The 20632-nt window shown below is 29.9% G+C and overlaps 2 protein-coding genes across 33 annotated transcripts; one reads left to right on the top strand and one right to left on the bottom strand.

The window, feature by feature from the left end:
• Nucleotides 1-187: 187 nt before the first annotated feature.
• Nucleotides 188-20432, bottom strand: LOC102668755 (transcription factor bHLH27-like). Of its 32 annotated transcripts, none has more exons than XR_005890737.1 (8): nucleotides 20215-20429; nucleotides 19043-19276; nucleotides 18884-18936; nucleotides 18068-18231; nucleotides 17565-17785; nucleotides 17248-17367; nucleotides 2644-2807; nucleotides 191-525 (listed from the first exon to the last, which is right to left on the bottom strand). XR_005890737.1 is itself a non-coding variant. In XM_041014032.1 (6 exons), the coding sequence occupies exons 2-5, from the start codon at nucleotides 18894-18896 to the stop codon at nucleotides 10415-10417; spliced, it is 357 nt and encodes a 118-aa protein (XP_040869966.1). In that variant the 5' UTR covers nucleotides 18897-18936; nucleotides 19020-20431; the 3' UTR covers nucleotides 9231-10240; nucleotides 10371-10414. The 32 variants fall into 32 exon arrangements, 9 of the variants coding, with proteins under 9 accessions (XP_014629242.1, XP_014629244.1, XP_040869966.1 ...); XR_005890738.1 differs by lacking the exons at nucleotides 191-525; nucleotides 2644-2807 and adding exons at nucleotides 9231-10240; nucleotides 10371-10474 and having other exon boundaries at nucleotides 19020-19295; XR_005890733.1 differs by having other exon boundaries at nucleotides 18884-19295.
• Nucleotides 10571-12634, top strand: LOC100799527 (zeatin O-glucosyltransferase). The gene has a single exon (XM_003521117.5). It carries the CDS (start codon nucleotides 10916-10918, stop codon nucleotides 12431-12433), a length of 1518 nt encoding a protein of 505 aa, XP_003521165.2. The 5' UTR covers nucleotides 10571-10915; the 3' UTR covers nucleotides 12434-12634.
• Nucleotides 20433-20632: the final 200 nt, after the last annotated feature.

The raw sequence follows: 20632 nt of genomic DNA, 5'->3' as shown, positions 1-20632 counted from the left end.
TTGGGATATTGAAGCACATTACATAAAATTTTTATAACACCTAACATGTTAAATACATAAAGATCACTATCAATAAGGTATGACCACTATGGAGGACGGAGGATGACACTCTCCTTCTAATTATTTAATACAATTATATATTTAATACTTAAATTTGGAAATTTTAATTAAATTAAAACAAATTTACATTAATTAATTTATGTGTTCGAAGGTTCATTATCAACATTTAAATACACATTTACTTAGAATCAAAAGTATAAAAATACTAAAAAAAATTCAAGTAAATCTTAAATTAAAATATCACAAATTGAAAAAGTTTCCACCATTAACTATATGAAAATTAGTCTCAATTATTTATACCAATTATAAACATGCATTGAAACATGAAAATAACGCGATGGGAGCACACCTAAACTTGGGCCACCATAGTGTACTTGTTGCTTAATTGAATGAATCAAATGAAGCATCACCTTGATCATCTCAACCCCTTTACACATCATCTACCTCGAGGTTAAACCACGAATTCTGGACCACATCAAAAGTAAGTTGGAAGTGTGTCAAACATTACGTGCAATTAATTCCTTCTTTTCTTTTATTTTCTTTAATAAACCAAAAAGAAATAGATGAAACATGATAGAAAATGGGAAAAAGAAAAAAGATCCAGTTAACTATTTGATTTTTCCTGCATGGATAAATTTGCATTGTAGAAAGTTAGGAATTTGCATTGCATAGGAAGTTAAATTTGACGAATTTTAAAGAAAATGAAAATTTTCAAAACCACATATAATTACAAATTATAGCATATTACTACATTGATTGAGTGGAATCAAGGATGGGTTCTTGAATCGATCCATCCCTAGTTTATAGTTCTTCATCCAATTAGAGAATCCAATTCTAATGTTAAGAGAAAATGATCCACTTTTTAGAGATTTTTTTAAGAAAATTATGATAAAATGTTAGTTATTAATTATTAATTTTTTGTTAATAAAAATGATCAAATCTACATTTTTTTTTCTTAATCATTCAGTCCATTTTATAGCTCTTTCTTTCTAGAGAACTGTGTTCACTATAAATTTGCTTAAGGCATGATAAGTTTACAACTGCCTAGCAGTAGGTATATAAGAACCTTTCAACAGACTACTCATAATGAATGCCCGAACCCATCACAAAAGTCCCTCTTAAAACAAAACCCAACTTCTAATATTCCATAACTGACATAACGAAAAAATTCATGATTGTCAATACGTTTCTGTCTCTCTCTCTCTCTTTTAATTTTTAGACTCTATATATGTTCCTCAACTTTGTATCAAACTCACGATTCTAATTTTTTTTTTTTTTACATTTTATCAAACTCAAGTGATTAATTACATATTCTTTTGATACTTCTATATAGTCCAATTTTCATCATTTTTTCCTCATTTTCTTTAACATATCTACTGACTTTCTCGACTTATTCTTTGAATTTTCCTTCATCACATTTTCCATGGCACGCTACAATTTTAAGTTTATTTCTCCAATCACCAATTTCTTCATTTTCTCCATATTAAAACTCTAAATTTCGAATACTACTATTCTTACGGTCTTTATCCACTTGCTCTATCAATCCGAATGAAGACGCAATTAATGCTTAAAGAATTTGCTCCCCCAAATCACCATGTTGTTGGGCTCCACTGATTTCAGTTCCAAGTTTGTCAACTTGCTTGTCTATGACAAACCCTTAAGAGATGAAGATTTTGCTTCAGTCGCCTTGTTTGACAATCTTTTTAGCAAATTAAAAAGTTGAAATTAAATATGAGAAAAGTGTAATTTTATTATGAAGATATTGATCCTTTGATGGACATGGAAACTTAATTAATTTGTATCTAAATATTCTACACTAGGTCCCATGTAGGAATTCACAAGATTTTGGGGGTTTTCTTGTTGCTCATATCAACTCCCTAAGTTTCATTGAACAATTAATAATGTGTCACGCTTTTGAAAAAACAAGCTCAATTTTGTTTATGTTTTGTTGTACGTTGCTCGGAGATCAGATTCAAAATCTTCATAGAAGAAAGATACCAAAGAGAAGACATTAATTGAAGTGTATTCTACATGGCTATTGCCACCCATGTTTAGAACCAACCCAGTATTGTGGTTCAATTGTATTTATGATCGATAGCATAAATACCTTTTAACCACATCATATATTTACACAGCCAACTTACACGTTTATAACTAACAATTCTATCAGAATCCCACAAAATAAGCCCCACCATAAACAACAATAAATGCTCCCCTGCCCCTCAATATAACAAGATTAAGAGCATATAGAAGATCATGTTTTGTGATTTTATTCCATTTTTTTTTTAACCTAGTAGTGTTGCATCTCTGAAGATCTTTTTAATTTTTTTTTTCTAATAGAAAATCAAACTTTATGATCTTAAATCACTGGACTCACCTTTTAATGTTTATTTTAAAATAATTAAAACTACTTAATCATTTTTTAATTTTGTAAAAAAAGATATTAATTTTTTTTTGAGTCCGCATGTAGATCTTGTTTGTTCCGATAAAAAACAGATCTCCACATGCAGATCAATACTTTTACTCTAACAACAGATTTTAGTAAAATCAGATCTTACATGGAAGATAAGGGTGTAAGAATACCTATTAGAGATGCCCTCACAAATCCCAAGAAATATCATGCGCAACTCCCTCTCCGTCTTGTGGAAACTCCATGTTTGCCAAAATAAACCACCCGTGAAAATATGTCACAGGGTCGCAGCAGCAGCAGCAGAAAAAATACCACACTTATACTAGGGTGCACGAACCTGGATTAGACAACCATTGAGCAAATGAGTATTGGAAAGACGCATCGTAGTGTCTCAAGTCTCAACCAGGACCATGTGTGAAACAACACCTTCTGAACAATATCATCCTTTTGAAACAGTTTTCCCCTAAACACGGAGAGCGTAGTCGTTTTTCTCAATGTATTTTTGGCTTTGCTTAAGCCAGGAGCTGATATTGTATATGTGCACTTTCTCTCTCTTTTTTTTAATCATGTTATTAGTATGAAGTGGTCTTTGTTGGAAATAATGACAAATTTTTGCCTCAGGCTTTAAAGTACAATCAATCTTTTTAAATTGATTTATTTCATATCTAAAAATTACAAGATTTAAACTCTAAACTACTTGATTAAAAAATATATGTTGTTAATACTTGTCTCAACCATTTTTAGTTATGTGTAATTTCTCTTTGATGAAGTCTATTTTGGTTCATTTGCTTGACTCAAATGGCTTTTACATGAGAGGTTAAATCTTTCTTTCAATTGTTGATTATATGCTTTACATTTATTAAGCGGATAATCATATAATTAACTTCTACTTGTGTGATTAAGCCTTATATAATTTGTTTCTTTCTTAAATGATTAAGATTTAACTAAGACTTTAATATCTATGTACTGATGGTATAAAATGATTTTACATTTAAATTAATTTATAAATAATTATTTTAAAAGTCAACAAACTTATTATATATTCTCAAGATAGAATATAATTAGATAGAATATGATTAAATGATTATATAAAAAAATTTTACGCTTGTTAATCAATTTATAACTTCTTTTTCATTAATTAATAGCAACTTCAACTTATTGGTTAAGTTTTTATGTAAGCTGACATTATCTATTATTCCCACATTCATTACATGAAAATGAAATTTTCATATATATATACATATATATTAGAGAAAGAGAGACACGGAACTTAAAATTTTTTAAATAATAAAAAAATAAAAATTAAATACAGTCAATAAAAATGATAGAATAAAAAAAAACTAATAATATAAAAGTAGTGGGAAGTTAATCTAAGTTAAAAGAAAATTTTAAAATCTAAGAAATGATTTAAAGGTAAAATTGTTTATGAGAGTGAAGAGTGGTTAGTGAGTGGTTATATAATTTTGGTTAGTGGGTCAGTTTTAATCTATATACTTAAAGAAGATTAATTATTGTTACAACTTTAATATTATTAAGAATAAGGATAAAAAGGTTTAAAAAAATGTGAAAACAAAAAATATTACACAAAATTGTATCCCTTTTGTATATTGATATTTTAGTATGAATAAAGATAAAATAATATAAAAAAATATGGAGACAAAAAATAATTACACAAAGTTGTATATCCTTTATATATATAATCACAGTTATTTTTTTTTCAATATATATAACTTCTACTTATTATAACATTTAATGATAGAAATATTAGGTAAAATAGTTTTTAACCTTTTTTATTGGTTGAAAAAATTGTTTGACTATTTGATAAACAAACTTATTTTGGATGTTTCTTTAAAGATGTGTTCGACAAAACTAATTGAAAAACTAAGCGATTAAAAAACTTGTTAAAAGCTGAAAGTTGAAAAACTAACTTATTAGAATATGATTATGTTTGACAAGATATTTCGATTAATTTCTAACTTTTTTTTATTAGTTGAAAAACTTGTTTGATTGTTTGGTAAATAAGTATTTTTAGTAATTTTTAACGTTTTTTTAAAAACATTACTTGAAGTATATTTTTTAAAACGTTAGATTTTAACTTCTAGTTTTTTATATTTCTTTCCTTTTATCCTTAATATTTTTATCAAATTTTTTTATTACCTTTTTTAAATAAAACACAATTCTATTATTTTTTTGTCATTAAGGATACAAAAATGAAGAAAATATAAAAAATTAAAAGTTAACATTTTAAAAAATATTGCTTCAAATAATGTTTAAAAAGATGCTGAAAGCTACTAAGAAAACTTGTTTGTTTAAACAAGTTTTTCAGCTAATAAAAAAAACTAATAGTTAGATAAAATATCTTATCGAACATAATTTAAATAATGTTTCTTAAAATACTAGTTGCTAACTTTTAGCTTTTATATTGTTTTTTCTTTTTTCTTAAATATTTATTAGATTTTTTTTAATCTTTTCTACATAAGATAAGAAGTTATTATTTTTTCTTCTTCTAAGCACATGGCAAGATTTTATTGTTTTTGACTTAAATTTATTTTTATTATTATTTAATATTAAATTATTCATTTTAATCATTAATCTATTCACAATATTTTCTATTATTTCCTTTATTCATAGAAATTAAAACACACACACCATATTCAATCAACTGAATTAAATCTTCTTAGTCTTAATATTTTTAATTTTATATACTTCAAATATGTTAATCACTACATTAATTAGCTTAATGAAAGGGTGATGTATATTTAAAAGTATGTTATTTTTAATTTATTTTCAATTTGATTGAAAATCGTTTAGGACATAGTATAAGATGAATATAAAAAACACAATATGTAATCAATACAATAATTGAAAGCAAAAAATATAATTAAAATGATTGATCTATAGATAGAAAACTTACAAGTATTTAAATTTAATTAAAAAATAAAATTATAAATACTTCAAAACATATTCTTGTTAAAAAAATAAAAAAGTGTTTAAAATATCACATAAATATATTCATTTATGTCATTTTATATTATTATTTAATTATAACGTATAATAAATTTTTTCAAGGACACATATTTTTCTAATCATAAAATAGTTTATTTGTGAAGTAGTAATTTTTTTTATACTAATGATGTTGTTGAGTGGGAATTGCTAATGAATTTTCACAAATGAAAAAAAAAAAACATGATTTCACGACATTAATTGCATAACAAATGTCTGGTGGGAGAGAGAAGATATTGGATAGTATGAGTACAAAAAATGGGTAGTAGTGTGTTGCTCTCAAGGACAGACATTTTGTGATGGTCAAACATGTTATGTCTGTTGGGGTACTAAGCAAGAGGGATAGCCTATCATCAAATTTCACACGTGAGTTAGGTTTCTAATCAGATTTGTTTCTCCTTTATACTCTCCCATTTTTTTCATCAATTGAATTTTCTTTCTTTCTTTTTCAATCATGGTATTTTAGTCTTTAATTTCAAAATTGAACGTTGAAATTATTTATAATACGTGTCAAATTTTTATTAAACGTTATTTAAGTGCATGATTTTAAAAAAATAATTAAAAGCTTTTTTCTCTCTCCCATGCACCTCTGCAACTCATTTCTCTCTCTTCAAAATTTACAAAAATCCTTTGATCAACTAATAGGGATGGTAATAGAAATAAGTCCAGCCGCTTGTCAAGGATCTTTGACTCGATCTATTCAAGGCTCGACTTGGCTTTTTAAGTCAAGCTTAAGTTTTTTAAAAAACTTTTTTAGATAAAAAAGTTAAAACTAAACTATAAAAAAAATGTGTTAAACTTGATAAGTCGATTTGTTTAAAATAATAATAATAATAATAATAATAATAATAATAATAATAACTATTATCTATACCATTTTTATGAAATTATGGATGACCGGATGAAGTGACATAAAATACTTAGAGAGTTCACTTGAAAAATTTTCAAAAAGAAAAAAACTTAAGTTAAAAGGATAATGCAAACCAGATTAATAATTTCAAAGAAAAAAATGTTTTGTAAAGATATTTTCAAACAATTTAAATATTTTTATTTGATTATATTAGTATAAATTATCTTTAATTTATATATTTTTTTAATATTATGCTCTTTTTTTCATTTTCTTTTGATATACTTTGTGTTTTAACTTGAATTCAATATGATTTTATTTATTAATTATTTTTGAATTTATACATTATTTATACATAATTTTATAAATTTCTTTTTTTAGTTAGTATTTTATTAACTTTTAAAATAATTAGTTAGTCAAAGACTTATTTAGACAGACTTTAAATAGGCTCGTGTAGACCAAATCGGATCTCAGCACAAGATCAACGTTTTATTAGAAATCCAAAATCCCCCCAAAAGGTGAATTTTTTTTTCATAAGCTATCTGTAAGAAAGGGCATTAGTATACGATTTCGATTAGATCTGAAAGGCTAACACGTAATACACAGAAATTAAACAAAACAAAAGGTAGAGTTCACATTCGTCTAAACCGGTTTGGAGAAATAGAGATCGACCCAGTAGAGGAAAAAACAAAGCAAAGCAAAGCAACCCAGAAGTTCAAGATCCGAAATTGAGGCAGGGAAAGAAGAGTACCCTGAAAGGTAGAAGAAGAGCAGAGAGAGTAGCGTGGTGGTTGAGTGGGGCTTGGTCTCAAGCCCTTACGAGAGAAGAGAGAGAAAGAAAAGAGCTTTTAATTTTTTTTTTAAATGATACACCTAAATAACGTCGAAAAGCACTCTGTCTAATTTTGTAGTTGAGGATTAAAATAATAAAATTAAAAAAAAAAAACTCATTTACTAAATTAAAGTATAAATAATCAAATTCGTAAGGTTACATAAATAAGAGAATTAAATTTACTTAAAAAATATAAATTTTATGAGTTTTTTTATCTTATTTAATAGGTTTAATTTATAATTTTATACTTTCTAATAAATTTTACTAACAAATACGTTTTTAAGATAATTGTTTTAAGACATATATCATTTTATAAAATCAGTATTACAATAAATATTTTTCTCTAAATCCATCCTTAATTAATAATACCTTATAGGAGTAGTGTATAGAAATAATAGATAAATTAATAATTAAAAACATAAATGATACTCACTCTAATCTCAAATATAAGAAATAAAACACATTTTTGGTAGTCTTAAATATAAAAATAAAAAATTAATTAAGTTTACTTTATTTAATTTGACTATCTTTAAGTTAGTTTTAATGACTTTTTTTATCCTTATGCTAAGTTTTCATAAATGATAAGTTAAAAAATTGTTTTCTGTTTTAAATTTTTTTGTTTCCAAATTTAAAAGTGGCTGCGAATTTTAGAACAATTCATCCTCAGTATGTTTTCATCTCTTTCACCTCGCTAGCCTTTCTGACTTGAAGCTGGTCCAAAACACTCTGCAATTGGTGTGCCCATCTACATCCACCTGCTCCGAAACACCATCATCGTCGACCCCAACAACGTGGAGTACATGCTAAAATTCAAACAAAATTACTAAACCAAAACATAATTAACCCTAAATATGAATGCAAAAATTCGTCAACATCGGTTGGCAATGACATTAATTCTGATTTTTTTTAATAAAGTAGATTTATCCCATATTTTTTTAATGTTTAATATAAATATACTTTATCATTTATTTTTAAGTCATTTTAAAACATGTTTAAAGACAAGTGCGGCCTGTGCATACGAGAAAAAAAAAATCATAAAAGATCCTAGAGAGACAATTGAATTCCTTCAAAAACCAAAAATTCAGTTTTCATTAGTAAAATAAGTAATTCAATAAAGTTAATACAAAAATTGAATGTGTAAAATAAATAAAAATGTGTAGAAGTAGTAATATAAGTAAAGATAACGTATGTTTTAGGTTCCTATGGGAAATTTGAAATTAGTCCCTCTCATTTCATACCATCTAAAATTTCAATATGTTATTGTTGATTCAGTATCTTAATTTCATTAATGAATTTGCTCACGTGGCATACAAGGTTGAACATAAATCCTATTAAGTCATTTTATAAAAAAATTTAAATGATAGTGATGCATGTTAAAACACTGGATGAACATACTGGATTTATCAACAGAATTAACACATTAAATGAGCAGGAACATTAATAAAATTTTAGAGGAACTAAAATTGAACGAAAGCTTTTGGAATGATCAATTTCAAATTTCACATATATTTTAGAGAGAATAAAAAATACTTTACTCAATCAGAAAATATGTTTAATTATCAGTACAAATGAAAAATGAAACTTAGAAACATTTTCTCAAACGAAATAAATCTTTACGATCTCCTCTTCATTCCAAATAAAAAGATTAAAATTTGAATCTCATTGGTTTATCAAATATCTTGTAAAAATAAAATTTCTCTAAAGTCATAAACATTTGTCCTAAAAAATTCTGAGAAAGCACATGGGCCGTAGTCACAACTCACAACTAACAAAGATGAAAAGATGTGTAAAGGCATTTCCCATGTGATTAAATGTCAAAGGGTGAAAAAGAAAGAAATGTAATTAATGTAAATATCGAGGTGGGGTTCCTCTGAGAAGTACAACTACCATTTGGGACAAATAAATATAGGATGACTCAGATACAGACATACACACCACCATAACTTCCACACCAACGTGACCGATGTTATCACCTGTTACGCAGAACTAAACAAGGAACCATAATAAAGTGAAAACTGAGGGAGAGATCAATGTTACTATCATCCTAGTATCGGGGCCGGTCCAACAAAGGCCTAAAATAAAAATTAAGAGATTTTTTTATTCTAAACAATAGAGTGATATGTGAGACTTTTTTAGTAAACATGTGTTTTTTTTATAATAAAAAAACTAATAATAAATAGTAATAGGCCTAAAGTTTAAATTTTAATTGTTTTATCCTTAAAAGTCTTCCCTAATATCTACTACGTTCGACTACGAACCTCAGATTCTTTTCAATTAATGGCAGCACCTGCATAGACTCTCGGCCTGCTCAGACACTTTGCATTCATGCAATTATGCAGTGATAAACAGGTAGATAAAGATTGGACTCGTGTATTTTAAATTAGATTTTTGAGATAAAATTTATAGTACCATTTTTAACCAATAGTTAATTTGTTACTATTCATATCTGTTTATTACTAATAGTTTTCTTTTAGAGGAGTGTTTACTACTAGTTGAAAACATAATAGGATGTTTGGTTTAGTTGTTTCCTGTTTTTATTTTCACTGAAAATAAAAAATTGTGATATAAATGTGTTTGGTTGGATTTTTGAAAACATTTTCAACAAAAATATTTTTTTCAAACAAACCAAAAAATGGAAACAATAGGATCCCGTTTTCAATGTTTTTTGCTATTCCCTTTCCTTCATACGCTTCTCTCCTTCGACAAAAAATATAGAACATCTCATTGACCCACTTGACCACTTTCCGCCTCAGGTGCCGCTCCCTCTCCGTGAGTTCATGTCTCTGTCGCTGCCACAGTGCTCGCTGCTTAATCCTCACACACGTCGGCCTCGAATCGACCCACTCACTCACTCCCTCTTCGTCACGACAGCTTGAGCTTGACACCTAACACAGTCACGCCTCAACCCACTCTTCGTTGCGTCCGCGACCCACTCTCTGCCGCAACCTAGCCACACAGCTACACACAACAACACACTGCAATCGCCACCACCGGACCAAACTAGCTCCGACGTCGATGTCGTCTGCCACTGTCACATCTCGCCGTCAGGTACCTCTCTCTCTTTCTTTGGGATTCTAGGCGTCATCAACTTTAAAGGAGAATGTTATATTGCAAACCAAATATGTTTTCGAAATCCTAATCTTTTGAAAATAAAAACAGTTTTCAAAAAATAAAAACAGGAAATAAAAATAGAAAATGAAAATACAAACCAAACACACCCTAAGTTTTCTCTCCTTTGATTTGAAATTCCAATAGAATCTGTTTACGAGCAGCGAACAACATAAATTCTCCCATCTTTGGTTTGAAATACCAATCGAATCTCCTGCATACAGATCACTTCTAAGTTCTAACCTTTGATAGTGTAATAAGTACTTTCTAACACATTATCCATTAGTTTAAAATTTCTTAAAAAAACATTAAATATGAATAAAATTCATTAATTAAATATTAGGAGTAATAATATGTGGATACTTTTACATATTATGTACATTCCATCAATCCTTACTGGTTTTCTGTCACATCATAATGTCTTTTTTATAGATATACTTCTTTCTCTTTTCCTTTCTACTTTGTTAAGTAGATCGAGATAGATATTTACCAATATTTTCCCAATATTAAATTAGATGTACATAGTTTATGAGTCCTAATAAATTTTAATAACCGTCGTGTAGAAGGGAGAAAATGATTTTAGCATTTCCCTAGCATAATTTATGGCGGAAAATAGTGGTGTCCAACATTGATTTCGTTTCTATAAATATCGAACATGCCATACCTACTTAGCATTGCTCAGAGTTACCTACCTTATCTCTGTTACTACAACTCTTCAATGGCTTCTAGCTTTCAAAGTTCACCTATGGCTTCCAACTACAGAAGCCATAATAAGAAAAGCCACGACAGTGACATGTTCCATCCAACCCAAGTGGAGGTGGTTGTGGTGCCTTTCCCTGCACAAGGGCACCTCAACCAGCTTCTCCACCTCTCTCGCCTCATCTTGGCACACAACATACCCGTCCATTTTGTAGGTTCGCAGACCCACAATCGCCAAGTCATAGTTCGTGCCCAAGGTTGGGACCCAAACTCCATTTACAACATTCAAATTCACGACTTCAATGTTCCTCCTTTTGTTTCCCCTGCCCCCAACCCACATGCTGAAACAAGGTTCCCCTCACATCTTTTACCCTCCTTCGTGGCCTCCACGAGTCTCCGTGAGCCCGTGTATGCACTCTTGCAATCCCTTTCAACTGTGGCCAGAAGGGTCGTTGTCATCTATGACTCCCTCATGGCATCTGTGGTGCAAGATGCTATTCATGTGCCCAATTGTGAGAGTTACACTTTCCACAGTGTTTCTGCCTTCACCATGTTCTTGTACTTTTGGGATGCAATGGGGAGGCCCCCAGTAGAAAAAGTGTCCCACATCATCCCTGAAGTTCCTTCCCTTGAAGGGTGCTTCACAACCCAATTCATAGATTTCATCACTTCACAGTATGAGTTCCATAAGTTCAGCAAAGGGACTATATACAACACCACAAGGGCAATTGAGAGTCCTTACTTGGAGTTAATAGAGAGGATCATTAGTAGCAAGACTCATTGGGCCTTGGGGCCATTCAACCCTTTGTCCATTGAGAAGGGAGTCTATAACACAAGGCACTTCAGTGTTGAGTGGCTTGACAAGCAAGAAGCAGGGTCAGTTTTGTATGTGTCGTTTGGGACAACAACATGCTTCTCTGAGGAGCAAATCAAGGAGGTTGCAAACGGGTTGGAAAAAAGCAAGCAAAAGTTCATATGGGTGGTGAGGGATGCTGACAAGGGAGATGTGTTCCATGAGGATGGCGTGAGAACTGCTGAGCTTCCAAAGGGGTTTGAAGAGAGAGTGAAAGGCACGGGGTTGGTTGTGAGAGACTGGGCACCCCAATTGGAGATTCTAAGTCACAGTTCAACTGGTGGGTTTATGAGTCACTGTGGATGGAACTCTTGCATGGAGAGCATGACAATGGGGGTGCCAATAGTAGCATGGCCTATGCACTCTGACCAGCCTAGGAACAGGGTTTTGGTAACAGAAGTGCTCAGAGTTGGGGTGGTTGTGAAGGACTGGGACCACAGGGACGAGTTGGTGACATCATCAGATGTTGAGAATGCCGTGAGGAGATTGATGGCAACAAAAGAAGGTGATGAGATGAGACAAAGGGCAATGAACCTGAAAAATGCTATTCGCAGGTCCAAGGATGAAGGGGGTGTTTCTCGCGCGGAACTGGATGATTTCATTGCGCACGTCACTAGATAGTTTGGTCCAAATCCATTTCATTTACAAGCCAGGCATTTTGATGATGATGATAATAATAATAATATAAAAAAAATATTGTTAGTGGATTGGGGTATCAAGACTACGTTAAGTGAATGCAAATATATGATTCTTAGTTCGGGATTTCGAATATTGTATAGACAGTTAAGTTAGATTTATGAAATAAGTACTTGTTTACTTTTAGTTTAGCAATAATAACTTGAAAGGGCTTATTTGTTTAGGTATAAGTGAGAATTCATGCAAACAATTTATGATATATGTATTTTTTTTTAACCAAAGCATCTTTTTCTCGAAAGTTAAAGATTAATTCTTCGAAGTGGTACTGAAATTCATTTATGATATATGTATAAATTATATTTATTTTAATTCAATAAACTCTCTAAAATAACTTTCGAAAATTCCTAATAACTTTTACTAAAATAGTTTTTTCTCATCTATTATAAAAATAATTTATACATGATAAACACTTATTCGTTAAATCTTTAATTTACTTATTTACCCAATCGCACTCTAAAACAATTTCCATTTTAAAACATTAAATGAGTGTACAAATTATTGATGGTCGATTGTTTGTTGGTTTTATGCAAAGAAAAATTAGAACAAAAATGTAAACAACGTATTATCTAAAGTAAACAGTAACAAAAATATAAATAAATACATCTATTATCATCCGTGCGTGTTTGAATATTAAAAGAATTGATTTTGAAATGATATGATTTATGTTTAATGTTTTTATTATAAAATCAAGATAAAAGTAAAGTTCATTACAAAATTTTGAATCCAATGTAAATATTACTTAAAATTGTTTCAACTCATAATTAATTTTAAATATGTAAAAATTTATCTAAAATTAATTGTCAAAACGCGAAATCAAACAGCCACTCCAACCGCGTGCCTTCCAAACTTATAAGCTCCATATCAGTTACTCCATCTCTTATTTAGGAAAAGTTATGAAAATAGGCTAAAAATATGAAACAATTATAAGATGCCTTTACGATAGTCTAAACAAGTTGTTCATAAACTCTTTCAAACAAGTTGATCATTAACTCTTTCAAACAAGTTGTTCATAATCTTACCTGGCAGAAAAATTAATATATTTGAAAATGAATTTGAGAAAAAGGTTAGTTTTTTATATAAAGAAATAAAGTTAGTATTTTTTAATTATAAAAATATATATATATATATATATATAACATTAAATTTTTTTACATATTTTACACTTTCAAAAATTTAAATTTTAATTAATAAATTATATTTTTTCTTGGTCCCACTCGAGTCAATGTTTTTACTCCGCCCCTGGTTTCAAAGACTTTATTATAAAATAAAGTGATGTTCGCCTGAATTATATTATATTTATTAAAATAATAATACAACTCTTTAGTAGAAACCTGTATCACTAACATTGCTCACGTGAACGCTAATGCAAATACAAAACAAAACACAAGCAACGAATTCAATATAATCTGATTAAATGGTTTACGTGGGAATATGACCAATTGACCATACACAGCTGCTTTTAATAAAATTGAAACATATCAATTCATCTACTTTTATTTATTTTTTATTTCATATTCTTCAGCACCAGTTCACAAGGGGGGAATACTTAGATGGAATATTTATATGTTCTTACTAATCTAGCTAAACTTCGGTATTGTATTGTATTGTATCTTTGATTGATTTAGGGTGCACAAGATGGGTCTTGTATCATACACAGACAATGTAGGCAGTTGGATTTGCAATGGGTGGCGGAGATAAAAACATCGTCTATGTGTTCTCAGCCAGACTTGATTTTAAGTTTTTAGTCATTATAAAGTTACCACCACGTGCACTTCCATTTCAAAGTGTGAGTTTTTATTATAATATTAAATTATAATTATGATATTAATAATAAAAAAAAAAAGGCAAATCAATCAAGGCGTGTCTTTCTCTCTCTTCGAATCAATGTGCATGGAAGAGTCTGTTCGGAGCATAAGGTAAAAGCAGTATATTTTCTTAGTTAAATATGTTTTTGTTTTTGATTCATGTAAGTTTATGTTTTTTTTTATTTTGGTCTCAATAAATTTTTGAGTTCATTTTTAATTTCTGTAATTTTGCTTTTATACAATTTTGATTCCTGTGAACATGAACTTATAAGAACTACAAAAGATAAATTGAAATATTAAAAGAACTAAAATTAAAAATACACAAATTTAATATATCACAAAAAACAATAAAAAGACGGACACAATAAATTGTTATGTAGTAATATGTTATATGACAAATTTAATTAATGAAGACATTTGAATATATCAAAGTTTTTTTTTTAATTTAGAAAAAAAATTAAAAACTAAAAGTATTTTAATCTTATTCAAATTTGTTATTATGTAAAACAAAAAAAATATAAGTCATAATTATGAATAAGCATGACAATGAGATAAGATGAGGAAGTGTATGTCGTTTTTCATCCTCGATCCCAACCTCATTTTTCAATAAAATTAAACCAAGAAATAAAATAAATTATGAATAAACATAATAATAATATAAGAAAAAGATGGACATGTCAGTCTCTGTTCTCATCCCTACTCTAATCCAATTCTCGTCCTCGTCCTCATCCTCACTCTTGATTGTTCTTGGAGATCAATTTTATACTCATCCCTGTTTCCATTTGAGGTTGGGTATATTTGCCCCGTCCCCGTCATTTTCCACTAAAAGTGACTATTATTAATAATCTAATAGATGAACCAAAATAGCCAAGTTGTAAAACTAGGGAACCAAAACCTGGATTTGAAAAACTACGGGACTCCAATTTGCAATTTAGTCATGAAATTATTAAACATATAGTCAAAATTTTATTTTGCAATAATTATACTAACTAATTAAATTTAAATTAGTTTTTAGTATAAGAATTTGAGCCTCATAATATGAATATTTTTCAAGAAAAATATTTAATATATGATTATTTAAAATTATTTGATACAATTTATAAGTAAAAATAACTTTATAGGATATCAAAGTACATAAAAACATTATTGAGTCTTTGGAATGTAATTATATTAAATATTCAGAAAATTTTGTCATCTACAATGATCTTGGTAAATATTAAATCATCATCACATAGACATGTTGAAAATAAGTTTGATATCCCCATTTCCATCCCAAGTTCAAGTTTAAAACAAACCTTTAAATTTTTTAAACGACCCTCATGGTAAGTTTTATTTCATCCTATTTGGATGAACATGTGAGGAACCCATCACAGTTTTTTTTATAATTTTATAATTTTAATTTAATTTTATATATTATCTCTCAAAGAAAATGATCTAATTTGTCGTTATGATTAATCATTGGTAAAATATCATTTAATATTGAAGTTTACATATATTTTTATTCTTTATTGATATACTAACATTTAGTTTTAATTCCTTTATAATTTGAATTTTTGTTTATGTTTATTATTTTTTTAAAATGCATATCTTTTAAAAAAAATTAAAGAATATTTTAAAACTATTATGATAGATTTGATACATAAAAAAAAAAAAGAACTAACAACTAATATGATAATACTTTTTAATCATGTGATGTCGTAATTTGAACAAAAAGAGATGTAAAATAAAATAATAACTTCTATTTAGTTATCAAAATAACATTAAATAATATAAAAATAATATACAATCATTTTCTTTTTTAATTTTTGTTTCCTGGACTCCCTTTTTGTCTTTAGGAATCATCAATTTGATATGTAAAATTACATTCCGGAATGCACTTTCTTTTTATCTTCCGAATAGACCAATCGAAAGGTAAAAAAATATTCCAAAAAATTCAAGAAGCAACTTGAGAAGTGCAAAAAGCAATACCCCTTAATTTGTCATATATTGGGCCTGAATCTCCTAAAATGGCGTCCATTTATAATAAAAAAAAAAACATTTCTAAAATATGAATTATAGTTTAGATTTATGATAAATAATTTATATTGTGATATAATATTATTTTAATAATTTGATAAAAAATAATTTAAAAATTAAGAGGAAAAAGTATAAAGATAACGAGTGTACTACAGAACAAATGTGATGTTTTGCAATCACAGATGTTGTTTTTGGTATGGAGTCAAGAAAAAGGTGCTAATTTTGATAGTTAAATACTGTCACAAAGGGACTAAAAAACTCCCAGATCTAGGTGCGCCAAAAAACAGATTTTGAAGTGACCGCCAGTATTTTGCCAAAACATGATATATAAATTTTGGTGGTTTAGAACCCTTGAAAGTTGCATTTTCAACTTGGTTAAATTTAGCATTTATTAACAGTTTTTTTTTTCCAAACATTGGTACTAAGGATCCTTCAGTTTTGTTATCCCACCAAAGAACTTGTTAGTTACTTTCAATGGAATCTCAACTATACTTCTTATATTTATAAAAATTTAAATTTAAAATCTTACTTAATAAGATGAAACTCAGCTCATACCAATAACTTGTTGGTATTTATTAACAATTTTAACTAAAAAAAAGTCAGTACTTTCATGAAGTGAAACATTAAGGAATCCAATCACTTAGTTCCCAAGCATTTAGGCCTTAATTCTAGCAATTTTTTTTTTACTATATAATAATTATAATATACTTGATATATAACATTGTGCTCATTTATTATTCGGAGTAAAAAGCTGAAACCCCGGATCTCACGCGCGCCAACTAATTTACAAAACTAATTTAATGGGAATAAATAAAGAGGTGGAATTATTATTTATTTTTTTGAAGGGTGGAATTATTATTATTATATGATAATTTGGAAAGAGATGCCATGAAGGAAAGGAGCGCTAAGAAGACTAACCTCAATGAAGATTGTCTTCAAAAGCCTGTCTGAAAACGAAGTGATGTTGGCAGTGACGATCTTGACCTTCAAAGATTCGAACACCTCGCAAAGTTTCACCACTGTGTCTGTGTCCTTTTGCTGCATGTCAAACTTAGCATAACAGTCTTCGTCCCCATTAAAAATTCAAGCTAAACTTTAAATGAACAAGAATAAATTAAAAATACGCCACATCATCTTCCTAGTATCACGATAACAAATTAACAATACCCCCACACAGCATTTTTATAGCATCAATAATACAGGAGAGAAAAAGGACACAGAGTGGCTGGGTTAACCTCAAGGACTTTCATTGAGCTTCTTAACTGACAGAATCATATAGATGCTCTGTTATCTTCTTATTGGACCACAGCACCACAGGCAGCTGCTCCAGCTCAAAGTCATAGCTTGCACATTTCTTTGGTATCCCCAATTCAAGCTCCATTATCTAAGCTTGGATAATCTTCTCTTGCTCTTGCAAGTGCTAGATTTACTCAATAGCATCCTTAATAATCAAAGCCTTTATCCATATGCAACAAACAATGCCATTATTCATTATAAACCAAACAGACAAACATGCCTAACCCTTTTCTTCTCTCTCTTTTCAATTCTTAAAAAACACACAACAAAAGAAAGGTACAAAATCACATGATTCTACAACACTCCCAATTACTGAAGTAGTCCTGCTCTTCTACTACCCAATTCAAAATTATAAATGTGCACACCAGATGAACAGTAATAGCTAATTATGATTAATTAATTAATCAATCAACCACCAAATTAAGGCATGCATGGTGCTTACCTTGCTAATGTTAGGAACCACCGATCCAAGCACAAAAAGCCTTTCATTGAGCTTCTTCCTCCTATTTCTCTTAGGAAGCAATATTTCCTTGTATGCCCACCAATGAAGCGACACCAACTGTAGTACCCGACAAGGCCTCATCATCCAATCCCCAACAGCTATGACTAGAAATAGTGAAACTAGGGGTGTCAATTTGAATCGCAAACGGGATCCCCGCGGGGACTGCCCTGTATGGAATCCCGCAGACGGGAATATTTTCCCACAAGGACAGGGATGGTTCCCCACGGGCATGGTGGGGGCGGGGTAGGGGATCACACCCCTCGTCCCGCAAGGTCCCATCCCAAGAAAATTACATAATTACTCTTATATTAATTGTTATTTTATATTTTAAATATTAAAATATTAAAGATTGATTTTATATTTTTTTTAATACACTTAATCACTTAACGCATACACAATTGCACACACTGATACAACATATCAAGTAAGAAAATAACAACAGTCTTTTTTAAATTTATTTGTATTAGAATTCATAATTAATGTTTTTTTAATTTCGAGGCCCCACGGGGATTGCAGGACCCCGCAAGGACGGGAAAAGGGAAAAACAATCCCCCACGCGGGGATCAGGAACGGGGACAGGAGGTTAGTTCGGGAGTAGGGACGGGGAACACGGAAGTACTCCCCGTCCTGTTGGCATCCCTAAATGAAACTACTTATGTTGATTCAATTAATTACATAATATATATCTTTTAGACTACATAGGAGAACAATGCATAATGGTTAACTAATTAGTTAATCACTAATTGTTATTATTACCTGTCAAGCTCATGGGTTTGGAGGAGGAAAATGTTGGACTCCAACATCTTTTACTGCACCAAAAATAGAGCTGAAGGTTGTGACTCTACTTGATAGAATGTATCCAGGTATAGTTACAAATAAACTCAAGAAAGACCTTTGAAATTCCAGGTTCCAGACCTGGACCAAGGATGATCTGCACTAGCTCATCTCCCAACTTAGCGGTGTCATGATAGCACACATTAAGAAACCAAGGAGGGAATGTAGGAGATTAGACACTATTTTGGGTAGTGTGCAAGGGAAGTGTAATCAGCACCTGACAAAGAATGAAGTGATAGATATAAATCCATAACCAGTCTCATCCTCTAGCATTTCCTTTTGTTTGTCTGTCCAGCTTTCTTGAAGGCATAAGTTCTTACAGAGATGAAATTGACTGTTAAGATAGAGGAGTGAACATGCTTAAGCATGAATAATAGGTATGATACAAATCAATCATATGTCAAAACAATGGCCTTTGTCAAAATTATTTCTTCACGGGGAAAAAATTACTAAAAAGGAGAAAAAGACTACAAAGCAGGAAGAAAGTGAATCCTCTTAAATCATTTAAGCTAGTTCCGTTATGCTCTCAGTTTGATACAAATTAGCTTAACCAAACAATAACAAACACAGCAAAATCTATCCTAACAGAACCCAAGAAATCAATAACAAATGTAAGAAAAAGATAAAATAGACCAAACACACATCCAGACAGCAGCAAATCCAAACAGATGATAGGTTGGAGAAGATTCAAATGGCACAGGGAATAGATTAAACAAGAAAAGGACCAAAGAGTTAGAGCATTCTGAAAGTAACACAATCATGATGAAAGAAAATCATCTTGAAAGCTACCAATGTCACTCTATGTAATGAAAAAACAGGAATACAAAAAGTATGACATCGATGGGGAGTCTCCATTGGTTCAATATTCATAGAAGATGGTTCCGCTTTCGCGTACGAGAGAGAAGATGGAATTCTTCCTCCATCATCTATTTTACTGTGACATTCACAGACAATTATACGGTTCTAAGTTCAAACACTGAAAACCATTCTGTGGTTGAAGCCATGAATAGATCGGTTGCTAAGAGAAACGATATCATAAGAGAAATAAATTCCATAGCTCATACGTTAAATTAAATTCCAAATCCGACACAAAAGGCTTGACTGACTCCATTAAAGCTCAAGCACTTGGGAGTGAAAACCCTAAAAGTTGAAATGAGAACAAAAATCGAAAGCTACCAATGAATTAAACCCTAAGATTCATGAACCCTACAAATTTGTAGAAAATAGAAAGAAGGAGAGGAAACATAACTAACATGAACGAAAGAGGAGGTGGATAGCGCTACGAAATACGAATCTCCCCACTTTGATATTAGCGGCGTCGCAGATAGGATCGTGGAGTAGTGACGAAGATGAGAGACTACTGTGCATTGACATTATTAGGAGAATAGAGATTTCAGATAAACCGCCCCCAAAAAAAGCGCGCGATTTTCATGTTTCCTTCCTCGTTTTTTTTAGTTGTTAAAATTAAAATAAGGAAATATATATATCAAAAGGAATAAAATAAAATATTAAGCAAATGATTAATATATAAGACAATAAAATAAGATGCATGTCTCAATCAAAGTTATAATAATTTCTAAAAGTCATTTTATTTCATAAACAATCTTGAAAATACTTATTATAATATTCATGTAAACGTAAAGTATTTATTAATTATATTAATAATTAATA

The sequence above is a fragment of the Glycine max genome, chromosome 3 (genome assembly GCF_000004515.6).
Source record: "Glycine max cultivar Williams 82 chromosome 3, Glycine_max_v4.0, whole genome shotgun sequence".
Lineage (NCBI taxonomy): Eukaryota > Viridiplantae > Streptophyta > Magnoliopsida > Fabales > Fabaceae > Glycine > Glycine max.
Note: the sequence above shows the minus strand (reverse complement) of the source record. Positions and strands in the feature narration are given on the sequence as shown.

Coding starts and splice junctions, on each gene's coding strand:
- LOC100799527 (XM_003521117.5), top strand. CDS start 10,916: ATGCCATACCTACTTAGCATTGCTCAGAGTTACCTACCTTATCTCTGT.
- LOC102668755 (XM_014773754.3), bottom strand. Junction 17,368..18,067: donor TGGTTCCTAACATTAGCAAG/GTAAGCACCATG, acceptor TTTGACATGCAG/CAAAAGGACACAGACACAGT. Junction 15,136..17,247: donor TGAAGACAATCTTCATTGAG/GTTAGTCTTCTT, acceptor AGTCACTTTTAG/TGGAAAATGACGGGGACGGG.